General features: G+C 44.5%; 1 protein-coding gene across 1 annotated transcript in view; it reads right to left on the bottom strand.

Annotated features, from left to right (window-relative positions):
• Positions 1–11787, bottom strand: part of FSTL1 (follistatin like 1) — a 50732-nt gene extending 38945 nt beyond the window's left edge. The window contains exons 1-2 of the mRNA XM_065876113.1: positions 11705–11787; positions 11487–11543 (exon numbers count right to left, since the gene is read on the bottom strand). Of these exons, the coding sequence (XP_065732185.1) occupies positions 11487–11543; positions 11705–11707 (60 nt within the window). The 5' untranslated portion in view covers positions 11708–11787. The remainder of the gene's footprint in view (positions 1–11486; positions 11544–11704) is intronic.
• Between the last annotated feature and the right edge of the window lie 304 nt (positions 11788–12091).

Here is a 12091-nt window from a genome sequence, read left to right as displayed (position 1 = left end):
GAGCTAATCAAACATCTTAACTCCATTAAGTAGAATACTTTGACAATCCAACCTAAAATGTCTGCCTCCTTTTATATGGATAGGATTTCAGAGCGGGTTTGAGAGCTCCCCTACTCTAACCCCCATATTTTGCAGATGAGGGGCCCAGTGACTTGCCCAAGTTCACTCCACCAAGGACCGCACAAGGCTCATTACCCGGGTGCCACTGCCTGTCCTGGGTTCCCTCCAGCCCATCTCTGGCCAATAAATGGAGGCTTGTTGGAAGCTGGCTCACATCACGGAATCTCTGTAAACTCAGCCACAGCTGCAGCCAGCACTGCTGATATTTTCTCAACTCTGAACCTCTCAAGACAGCTGAATCCTGACGGTCTCATAACTTCATTCACCTGCTTCTTACATGTGAGGCTCATGCCAGTCCCCTGAGACAGTTTAAGGCTAAGAAAGCGGGGGCGAGGGGGCAGGGAATGAGTGAAGAGAGGCAATCCAAGTCAGAGCTGCAGAACTGTGCAGACTGTGCTGAAAAGGCTCACTGCCAAGCAGACACTGTCTAGACTTTAACCGGCCTCTCCAGAGGGGGGTGTGGGGAGGAGGGGGAGTAAGGCCAGAAAGCCTGCTTGCTTTTTATTCAGCTAAGGCAAACACATGACACAACCTCTGACAGGCTCCAGGCTGGGAGTTCACTCTGTCTAAGACGTTTCTTCCTCGGCGCTGGAATTCAGCTGTGGGCTGAGGGAAGTTGTGCTAATCCAGCAATCCAGGGGAAGCTAGGAATGCTTTTCTCAATTCCTGGGGAATCATAGTTCCCAAACTAAATTGAGTTGGGCAAGAGCCAAAAGTAGCACATTTCTGGTTGTAAAAGGACAGATTTTTTAAAATTTCCATTTGTATCATCTTAGGTAATCCATGAGGAAAATCCACAAAAATACAGAACTGGCTTTTGGTGGAGGCCTGTTATGAAAGCTTTCTAAGACTCTGAATGATATCAATTTACAAAATGTACAGAGGAGAAATGGCCACCATAGTCAAATAAGCATCTTATATCTGAGAGAAAATGTTGCGTCTGGGAAGCTCTGCACCATCGGTTAGAAAAAAGGTGGTTCTCCCTCTGGGTGGGCAGACAAGGCCCAGGATAGGGCAGAGAGACTGGTAAGCAGAGTGCAGGACGGAGTCAGCCCAGGTGGCTCCCTTGGCCAGCCACTTTTGTGCAGTCGACAGTCTGAACAACCATACCCAGACACTTAGCTGGAGTCTTAGAGCTGTCTTGCAGTTTGGTCTTATTCAACGTGGAATCGTTGTGAATACATCTGAAGGACAAAGAAACTGTTTTAAAGCAGCTCCTGAGTCACTGACCATTATGAGGCAAGTGCTCTGATGGAACAACTATACTGTACTTCAATGTGGGTCAAAGAAGCACCTGGACCCGAACCAAGGTGAGGGCATGCCCATGTCGATGTGGCCAGAATGACCATGACCAGGCCTCAAGTATTGATCCAGGCACTTGCAGCTGATAGAGCATGAAGAGTTAAATGACAGAGCCTGTGCAGTTGTTTTTGAGTCCATATAACCTAGAGAGAAAAGGTCTTTGTTTTCAAAGTCACATTCAGAAATAAGACTCAGTGGACCTTAAGCACACTTGAACACAGGGTATTTGCCTTCCTTGAGAGTTGGAAGTCCTGGGTTTGTATCCTGGCTTTACGATTTACTAGGTGACTGATCTGGGGTAACTAACGATCTTCTGAGCCATGGTTTCTTCACTGATAAATGAAGATTATAGTAACAGCATCATCACGTTGTGAGAGTTAGATAAGGCTCCTTCCCTCTCCCTGCTGTTGTCTGGCTAACACCACTCATACTTGGGGCTCAGCTTGGGGGCACACCCTCTGTGAGGCCTTCCCGCAACCCCCAGTGCTGGGTTACGTTGTCAGCCCTGTCCTAGCACTTACCATGCTGGGTCACTCCGTCCTGTGTGCCTCCCTCAGTGGACCGCAAGCTCCTTGAGGACAGGCCTGTGTCTTAAGTCACCAGCATTAACTCAGTGCCTGATAGAGAACAGGAAACCTTTCCTTCCTCGAGTTTACTTGGAGAACTGTTACTTTGTCCCAGATGGTTGAAGCAAAATAACGCGTCAAGATTTTGTGCAGCTTTCTCTCTGCATGAAATGTGAACCTGGTGCTCTGTGTATGTTTTGGCAGCTCCGAAAATGCAGCCCAAACACTCCACGATGACCTCTTTGTTATGGTGGAGGAAGGAGATGAGAAAGAAAAGGAAAGACAAGAAGGCAGAGGGAAAAGATGAAGAGAGCAACGCAGGGAGCAATAAAGAAACCAGGCTCCGGGGCCTGGGAATTGGTGGCCACGTGAGGCTGCAGTCAGGGCTGGCTGCCAGACACAGCAGCGCCCAGCAGAGGACTCAAATTTGTGTGCAAAACACCCGAAGCACTGCCTTGGTTCCCAAACGGACAAATCAGCCTGCTCCAGGGATACTTCTTACCCTGTCTTTGACAGAAGGTATTTATTTTTCTTTCTTTCTTTTTTTTTTTTGCGGTACGCGGGCCTCTCACTGTTGTGGCCTCTCCTGTTGCGGAGCACAGGCTCCGGACGCACAGGCTCAGCGGCCATGGCTCACGGGCCCAGCCGCTCCGCGGCACGTGGGATCCTCCTGGACCGGGGCACGAACCCGCGTCCCCTGCATCGGCAGGCGGACTCTCAACCACTGCGCCACCAGGGGAGCCCGGTATTTATTTTTCAAACAGTGAAAGCAAAGAGTTCTATTCCTTTGCCTGATCATTATTTTCTAAACCCCAAATTGAGTATTTGTGGCACAGGGACAGGCTGTGCTACAGGGACTACAGCAAGAATATGCAAATGACAAATCCCACAAAAAATCCAAGATATCTGGTGGCCACCTCCATGTGTAAGAAGGGTGGACACAGGAGAAAAACTGAATCTGGAAAAATTCCAGGGGAGTTTTATCACCTCTCTTTTTTGCCTTTTCTCACTCTTCTTCCCTTTCCAGTTCTCTGCCTTGTTCACTCAGTCTTCAGGAAAAACCTATGCTGGCTTACAACATGCACTGCCTGTGCCAGGAAGGTGCTCAATGAGTCCTTAACTCTTTTCCCGGAGGAATGACAGAGCTGTGGCTTCACAGAGGAAATGCTGGAAGTTTGAAGGCAAGATTGGCTCAGTAGAGGCAAGGGTTCTGATATGAATTCTGGGCATCAAAGCATCCACTGAAATAAATATTCTAGTTGTCTTTTGAAAGGTGATCCTTAATCTCTGGAGAGAATAAAGGAAGCAAGGGGAGTTCTGCCAGCCATGAGCACATGCGAGTGTGCAAACACACACACACACACACACACACACACACACACCATAGCTTTTGGAGCTCTTCCAATAAGTAGAGATGCCACAAGCTTGATAATAATAGCTAACATTTACTGTACTCTGTGTGCCAAACCACTCTTCTAATTGCTTTACATGGAATAGCTTACTTGATTCTCACAACTAACTTATGGGGTAAATACTCCATATTAAGCCCATTTTATAGATGAGGAAACAGACCCAGAGAGGTTAAGTATTTTCCCCAAGTTCACAGGGCTAATAAGGGCTACGCTAGGATTTAAACTCAGGTAATATAGCTTCAAGGCCTGAGTGCTAAACCATTACGCTATACTTCCTCTCAACGATAAATCAGTGAACAGAACAACAACCTGAGCCAGTGCACAGGTTGTACAAATACAGACAATGCCTAGTGAATGTTAATGTGTAAACTGAGAATTCTCTTGTTGAAATCATTAGAGTTAAAAACATTCTTTATCAGTGCCCAGTAGGGACTCTTAAGATGCACTTCTTTTTTGCAAGTGTTTGGTGTTGGCTGTGTGCTATGAGGAGAAGAGGCTTTTCTATTATCTAATTGGATTGATAGGCAAGAGAGACGTCTAGCCATTATTCATCTTACAAATGGAGAAAGTAAGCTCAGGGAGGTAAAGTAATTTGCTCATGGTTTCACAGCTCGACAAGGCCAGAATTCAAACCTATTCATTACCCCAAAGCCCTTGCTCTTAACTGAGGCTGCAAGTCAGAGATATTAATTAGGTGGCTTTAAAAAGGTAACATTAGCAAGAAAGGGAAAGAGCAGGACTTCTAAATCAAGGACTCTTTCACTATGTTCTTCTTAATAAGAAAGTTCTGTAACAGGGTCCATGTAAAAGGTAAGACTTGGAAACACCCAGATATGAGAACAAGAGAAGAGAATGAAGAAAGGAACTCAGTAGAAGGCTTGAGTGACATGAAAACAAGAAATAAGAGAAAAGCGCTAGCACTCCAGGAACAGACACAATTTCAGATGAAGTTCCACACAAAAAGCTGCCACCTACTGGACAGACTGGTCAAGTGGTCAAGGTGAACAGCCTGAAAATGGCCCCAGCAGCTCCCTTGGAGCCTCTCAAATTCTGAGAAGGCATCCATCCCACAGCTGCATTTCAGGGATTTCTGCACCAGCAGCAAGAGGTGAGGAAGCGGGTGGTAATTTCTGTGAATGCCAAAGATTTGGTCCCCTAACGGCCAGGTCCATTTGAGCTGTACAGTAGCTAAGGTGGTAGCAGCTACTTCAGAACAGGGACCAACATGGTACTGCTTTTAGTTCCACACTATTCTTAATAGCAGTATATGTGCAGAGTGATTGGTATAACTGGCACTGCTGTAGATCAATAAATTACATTCATTTACTATCACTGAGGGACAGAATGACAGACTGTGGAATAAGACAAATTTTGCCTCAGACACAGGATTTTAAATCTTGAATACGATAAAAAGTAGTAAAAGACATTTTCCCTACCTCAAGCCAACATCCCATGCCACACATACGTATAAACCGGGCCTGCAACATATCATGCTTTTGCCATGTGTCACATGACTTGTTTTGGCAACAGCTTAGTTGGTCACAAATAGTGTCTGGGATTATACAGGAAACATTTTAAAGGTCATAAATTCAGACAATCCTGGGAATAGCTTACTAGTGATGGCTTCCAAATGAGCATATAAAAAGTCTGCAAAGAGATTACATGGAAATCCTCCAACCACAGCAGAAAATGCAGATTTACAGGATATATTTTGTACTCCAACTACCCAGAGAGCTTTCCATTTAGCAGTTTCTTGCCAGGCGGCTGCTAATGCAGAAGCTGTTATCTATGACAGCAGCAGCTCTTAGAGCCTTAGCAAGAACAACTATTTACTCCAGCAGAAGAGCCAAGAAAATTCTCATATTTTTGTTGATGGCCAGTATTAGAGAGTTTGGCTTACATGTTTAAGGTGGTCGAACTCATCTAGAGAACTTAGAAGCTTGAGCCAGGAACAAACTGCTGTTTTCTCGACATTTTCATCCATTTGCTACCCTAGTTCCATCACCTATTACCCCATGTTGTTGTTGTTTCACATAGTCCCAAACTCTGGCTTCTAATCATCTTAATTCTGGCTAAAGATATACCAATGTCTGTCAAATTGGATTGACTTTTCCAGCAGAAAAGGCAAAATGTCTTTTATCTCACACACAGAGTAACTGCTAGTGGCTGTCTACAGCATTGCTGAGAAGGGTTTTCTAACCTCCTAAAGGCTCAGAAGGAAGAATTCTGATTGATTAGTGAGGTCTGCCATGGGTAAGGGAGAGGGTAGTGGTGACATGCACACCATGTTTGTTCCATCTCTGCAGGCGATTTATCATAGTGTTGGGAGGCACCAATTTTCACTGCTTACAGTGTCTAGTAGGCATATCACATACATCTGTTAATTGATTTTGATAATTTCTCTGAAAGGAGGGATGAAGGGCTAGTTTATCTTTAGGTGGTAGAATTATGGGCAACTTTATTCGTTGCTCTAGTTTTTTCTATATTCTCTGAGCTTTTTATGAACATATTTAATTTCCATATTTTATCAGAAAATAGCACTTTCTTATTTAAATAAAATAGCATATATTAGAAGGATAAATTCCTCTCGAAAAAGGTGAGATGTCACAAGAATCCTCATGATGGATTTTAAGACATTTTGTCATACTTCTCTATAAATTGTTACATAGTTGTGAGGATAGGCATTGGAGTGGGGGGGGTGTTCTGCTTTTTAATTTAAATGATAATCATTTGCCGGAGCCTTAAATTTTTTGTAAACATAACTTTTAGTGGAATATATTGCTGTTAACTCTTAACTCTTTTCCTCTTGTTAGGTATGTAGTAGGCTTTAAGTTTTTAGCTTTCATAATGTGATAGGCATCTTATGTAGAGTCCCTTTAAAAGTAATAATGACCAGGGCAAAGTGGTCAAACAGAATTATCTGAGTTTTTCTTTCCTTGATTTGGTTTCTCAGCGTAGATTATATGGAGCCCTGAAATATCCATCAGCAAAACAGTCAAGTCAGCTATACAAAGTTTGCTAAAATGAATTCATGTCAATAAAGACTGTATTTAACTGTGTTTGCTATGTTTTTGTAGCTAACAAGGAAAACAATTTTCTACTGCAAGCACTGTTAACTACAAGTTAAAAACGCTTAAAATAATATCCAAAGTGCAAGTCTCACATGGAGAGGGTTCATTTACCTTTTCATGAATTATTAAAGGTTCATTATTGTTAAATCATGAACTAAAAGCTTGCCAAATGTTAGTAGGGACAGACATCAAGAGACTGGACTAATTAAATGATAATTAATGATCATCAAGTGATGAAACGTAACCTCGATCATATCTATACCTCACTTTTTTTCATTTTAACTGTTTCCACACACCCTGAGTTCACAGCCTCCCTACTGTACCAGCTCCCTCAGTCTTGATTGGGTGGTGGCTACATGGGTATATTCACATGTGAAAGTTCATCAAACTATACATTAAAGATTTGTGCATTGTACTAATGTAAAATAACTTTAAAAATCAGGGGAAGTCCCTGTTAATGTAAAAAAAAGCAATAATAATAATGAAGATGGTTGTTCATCATGTAGTTATAATAATATACGTTATAGCTGCCACAGTTTAAATCTAACGGCCCACCATTAGATTGTAAGCAACCTGAGGGCAGAGACCATGTCTTGCTATGACTCTGACATAGCTATGCTTGCTATGACATCCATGACTCTGTCCTGTGTAGGGCATGCTCAGCCTACATCAGGGAATACTGACTGATGGGCACCGTGAAGTGAAGGCCTGTGCTGTTAATGACTCACTCTTGGAGAAAGCACCCCAAGCCAAAGTCACAAGTGACAGAAGATGGAACCTTAGAGAAAAGTATGCATTTGACCTACAGGACATCAGTCACATAGCTTACAAAATGAACCCATCTAAGTATAAGTTGTTTTTCAGTCCTATAATATCTGGTGTCCTTAAGCTAATACTATTTGTGGCTACTAGAAATTTCTGTCTGGATGTCCATTTATTTGAAAAGGAGCAGGAAAAAGACACCATGATGTTTTCAATCCTCCATGTGTGACCACTGGCATTTACAGCTCATCCTTTCCCTGTTCTCCTGGAAACATGTGTCTTCCTACCTCACTGACTTTGAAGACTTTATTTTCTTCTTTGCGACATTACATTCATAGCAGCCCATGCCCCCACCTCACAGCTCTTCCCAAACTCATTCCTCTGAGCCTGAGAATGGACTCCTGCTTTCCATTACCCAATCCAGAGATGTCTATGGGAATTGTGACAGGTCCTTTCTAAAGACAGTCTCAACATCCAGGGCCTCAATTTGCAGGGTGCTTGTCCATCTGTTTTGGCTATTCAGCAGAGTCACTGCCATGTTTTAACATCCCAATTTCTAACAATGGTCTCCAGAATCACAGCAAGGAGTTTATTTGCCAAAGGATAAACATACAAGAGATAGTGGTTAATGTACAAGATGGATATTAAAATCCTAGTTTTTTCCGTAGCTTCAAGAAGCAGTCAGAGGATGTGGGGAAAATCAAGGCAAAATGGGAAAATCACACTCTAGGCCTTCCTGAATCCACTATTAGAATAATTGTAAAGAATAAAGAGGAGACCCCACATCTGCCAATAATACCCCTGGTGGTTGCTTAACCGTATGTTGATAACAGGGTATAAATGAGGTTATGAAACCTGGCTTCAGAGGGACAATGCCCTAGGAATCTTCTTGCCTATCTGTATAATTGTTATTGTTCTTGCTGCTATTATCTTAAATGATGCACTCACAGTTCATAGGTTAAGTATTCCCTTACTGGAATGAGTGTTCTGATTTGTGAATCAGTCTCCTGTACTTGTGACTTATCATGATGAATTTATAGACCTTGAATGTTGGAAATCAGAGTGCCAGCAGAGATAACCACCAACGGAGAGTGGAGTGTGCTTGGACACTTGCCAACGCTGCCTTTTGGTGTTAAAGTAGACTCATACCCACCACCTCCTGAGACTCAAGGGCACATGGCAACCTTTCCCAGCCTCCACTATCCACACCTCGCAGTGAACTGCAGTAATTCTCAATGGGAGGGGGATGGGTGAAGGAAGAGTGAGCAGGCCCACCTAGCCCCCTCCCAAAATATTCTGAAACAAGGTAGCTTGCTCTGCCGCTGCAACCCCCCATTCCTTGTCCATTGCAGATACTAATATATGCTCATCAAGAGATATGTGCCAACACCCCGTTTCAAGCAGACTCTAAAGAGTACATGGCTGTGAGCTCAAGTGGATGGGATGGAATTTTGATGGAGGCTGCCTTAAGTATTAAGACAAAAAGAAAGAAAAAGAGGAAGCAGTCAAAAAATCAACCCTGAGGTGCCAAGAGACCATGAAAAACATTAAAAATATAACACTTTCCTTAATGAGATTTGTTAATAGTTTCTTGAATCTAACCAAACAGGATTTACAGACTGGCACTAATAATGACGACAACCACCTTTTCTCAAGCTAGGGATACCTGATTCTAGAGGTCTACTACTATTCCAAAGACTTGGCTTCTTCAACTATCAGCATAATTTGTTGTGCAATCACATACTTTAAAAATATGCTGAATTGAATCCTTGTGCTTGTATTAAATCAAAAAGCACCAAGAAAACTAAGTTTGTTTTTTAAATTTCATTTTAAAAGTTCAACAATATTTGTACGATTTCAGCCCTAAAGTCTACTAAAGTGAATTCATGTCAATAAAAACAGTAAATACCATTACTTGGCTTTGTTTGCTATATGTTGTTGCAGCTAACAAGGAAAAAAATTCCACTGCAAAAGCACCATTAACTACACGATAAAATGCTGAAAGTAATACCCAAATTGCTAGGGCTAATCTACCTTTTCATTTATTATTATTAAAACACTGATTAAAAACTTGCCAAATGTTACCAGGGTCAGATACCAAGAGATTGTATTGATAAAAAAAATAATCCTTAATAATATGGAGTCATGAAATGAAAGCTACATCATACCTACTCCTCACATACCCTGAGTTCACAACCTTCTTTCTGCACCACTTCCTCCGTTTTCATGCCTCAGCACTTCTTGATTTTGCCTCTTTCCCCACGATTTTGTCTTGGGAATTCTGTGAGAGTACTTTCTGCTCTTCCACCTCAAGCAGGAAATTGCTGTTGGGGGAACTTCCTATGAGGGCTAAGCTTTTCCCTGCAATGCACTGGGGGTGGGGGGTGGGGGGGGCGTATAGTACAAACAGCTTGGGAGAATAGATCCCAGACCTTGGGCTACAGAGCCTTGCGGTGAGTGAACCTATGGCATCCTCACTCCTCAAATGTGCACTCCAGTTCACAGAGCGATTTCACACACTAGCTGGCAATTCCTAAACCTGCAGTAAAACAAACCAGGGATTCACCTCGTCCATCAACGGACTACAGCAGCCTTTTGAGGGCAACAGCAGGGATGGAAGGCTGTTTCTCAGCCAGGACTAAATCAGCCAGTGAAGGATCCTCCCTCAAACTCAAACCCTGGAGAACAAAATGCATTAGAAGCAGATCTGGAGTTCAAGATGAGCTCCACCAGTGGAAGGAGCTGGGTTCAGATCCTTCCTAAGAACTAGCTGTGAGACCTCGGGCAGGTTACCTAGTCTCCGGAACCTGTTTCTTCCTCTGTAAATTGTGGATAAAAAACTGACCCTACAAGGTTCTGGGAAGCTTTAAAAGAAATGAGGCATGCAGCCCAACCAATGTCTGCTATATAAGAAGTACATAGCAAATATGAAGTCCTTGTGTGAGACAGTGGTTAAGAGCCTGGGGTGCGATGCCTGACTGTGTTCAAATCCCACTCCTACCATTTAACAACTTAGGACACTAGGTAAATTACATGACCTTTCTGACTTAGTTTCCCCATCACTCAAATGGAGTTTTATTACAACACAAAGTAGATATCCAAAAAATATTAGCTATTTTTATTTCATTGTGAGTAAAAACAGCACGTGTTTCCAGATCAACCAAAAGTGTGGTAGTGAATTAAATGAGAGTTCAGTATAATGTGTATTTTTTTTTTTAATCGGGAAGACCTTGCAGGCTTTTATGACTTTTCTGGGCAGTCAAGCTGTGATACTAAGGGTGGGGCTAAACTGTAATATGAAGAAAAAAAATTCAAAGAGGGAGAATAACCACCCACCAGGGAGCTATTTCTTTTGTAATGTACATTCCATTTCTTCTCCCTCATGCTTTTTAATTCCTTCCACATTTCCTGCCATAATTATCAAATGTTTGGTTTCTGACCTCACTTTTCTGGAGACTAGAGCCCAGGGAATTTATAATTGTTTATTTTCTGTCCATAAACCTTTGAGTTAATGGAGGGGCTTGTGAGCGAAGGGTTTGTTGGTTTGTTTGTAGTGTCTCAGGAAGGTCACTGGAGTTGAAAAGAAAACATTACCCAAAAGGCGCTGAAATACTTTGACTGGAAACGCAAAGCCCTCAGAGAGCAGAGCAATGGATCACTCATACTTGCGCAACGCCAGTTTAAGAAAAAAATTGAGATTTTAAAAGGCCGTTATTTGGCTCTGATAATAACGCAAAATCCGAGGGCACTTTACAAAAAAAGAAAAAAAAAAACCCAGAGAGTCATCATTTTACTTTATAAAAGAAAAAAAATATCCCGCCCTAAAGAAAGAGTCTCTTGCGATCCCCCGACCCCCCTCCCCCAGGAGACAGACTCGGAAGGGAAAAGTCTCCAACTATTCTCAATTTCCTCTTAAGTGAAGGAAAGAACTCAGGCGCCTTTTTAAACTCGGCTCCTGCTCTTGTTGCCGCCTGCATCCCAATCGGCCCTGCTCGTCCTCTCTCCCCCTCCCCACTCTCCCTCCATATTAGCCGCGGGGGGGTTCCCGCTGACGGCCCAAACTACTTTTCCTGATTTTTAGGTTTAAGTTTTGTAAGCAGCATTTCTGCTCCGAGCGCCCCCCTCACCCGGCAGATGGAAACTCCCAGTCCTACCCGGGGAGAGCATCCCCTGGACGCACGCACCGCCCGCGCGACGCGCAGACCCCAGCGGCCCCGGCGCCTGAGTTCGGACCTCCTCAGAGGCTCACCTACCTCGGCGTGGACCCAGGCGACCGCCACCAGCGCGAGCGCGAGCCAGCGTGTCCACATCTGCGGAAAAGACAAGAGCGAGAGTGAAGGCACCGGGCCCCGTGTCGACCTCGGAAACTTCCTCGTGCCTCGGAGGCTCGCTCCCTCCGCCCGGCCACCCTCGGCCGCCCAGAGGGGTCGGGCCAGTGCGCTCGGCTCCGCGCAGCAAACCCCGCTCTCACCATGGTCCCGTTCCGGTCTCCGGAGGGCGCGGGGGCAGGCGGCTGCAGCGAGCTCTAAGGGAAGGTGGGAGCTTCGCCGATCGCCAGCCTCAGAGGAAATCCGACCTGGCCTCGCCGCCCCTTAAGACCCCTCCTTCCCCGACAGCCTGCCCCCCAGCTCCTCCCCATTCTCCTCCCCCTTCTGCAGCAGCGGCCCCCGCGGCTCAGGGTTCCGCTCCCTCCTCCCAGCCCCTCGCTACGTCCTGGAGCCCGCGAGCGTCCTGGCGCCGCCGAACCCCTTTCCCGAAACCCAGGCCCCTAGTTTAGCCCCCAGGACGTGGAAGCCGAGGCACAGAGGGGGTGGTCCTGGGGGACACTGCAACAAAGGCGGAGGGGGTGTGGGTGTGG

Source organism: Phocoena phocoena, chromosome 4 (assembly GCF_963924675.1).
Source record: "Phocoena phocoena chromosome 4, mPhoPho1.1, whole genome shotgun sequence".
Lineage (NCBI taxonomy): Eukaryota > Metazoa > Chordata > Mammalia > Artiodactyla > Phocoenidae > Phocoena > Phocoena phocoena.
Note: the sequence above shows the minus strand (reverse complement) of the source record. Positions and strands in the feature narration are given on the sequence as shown.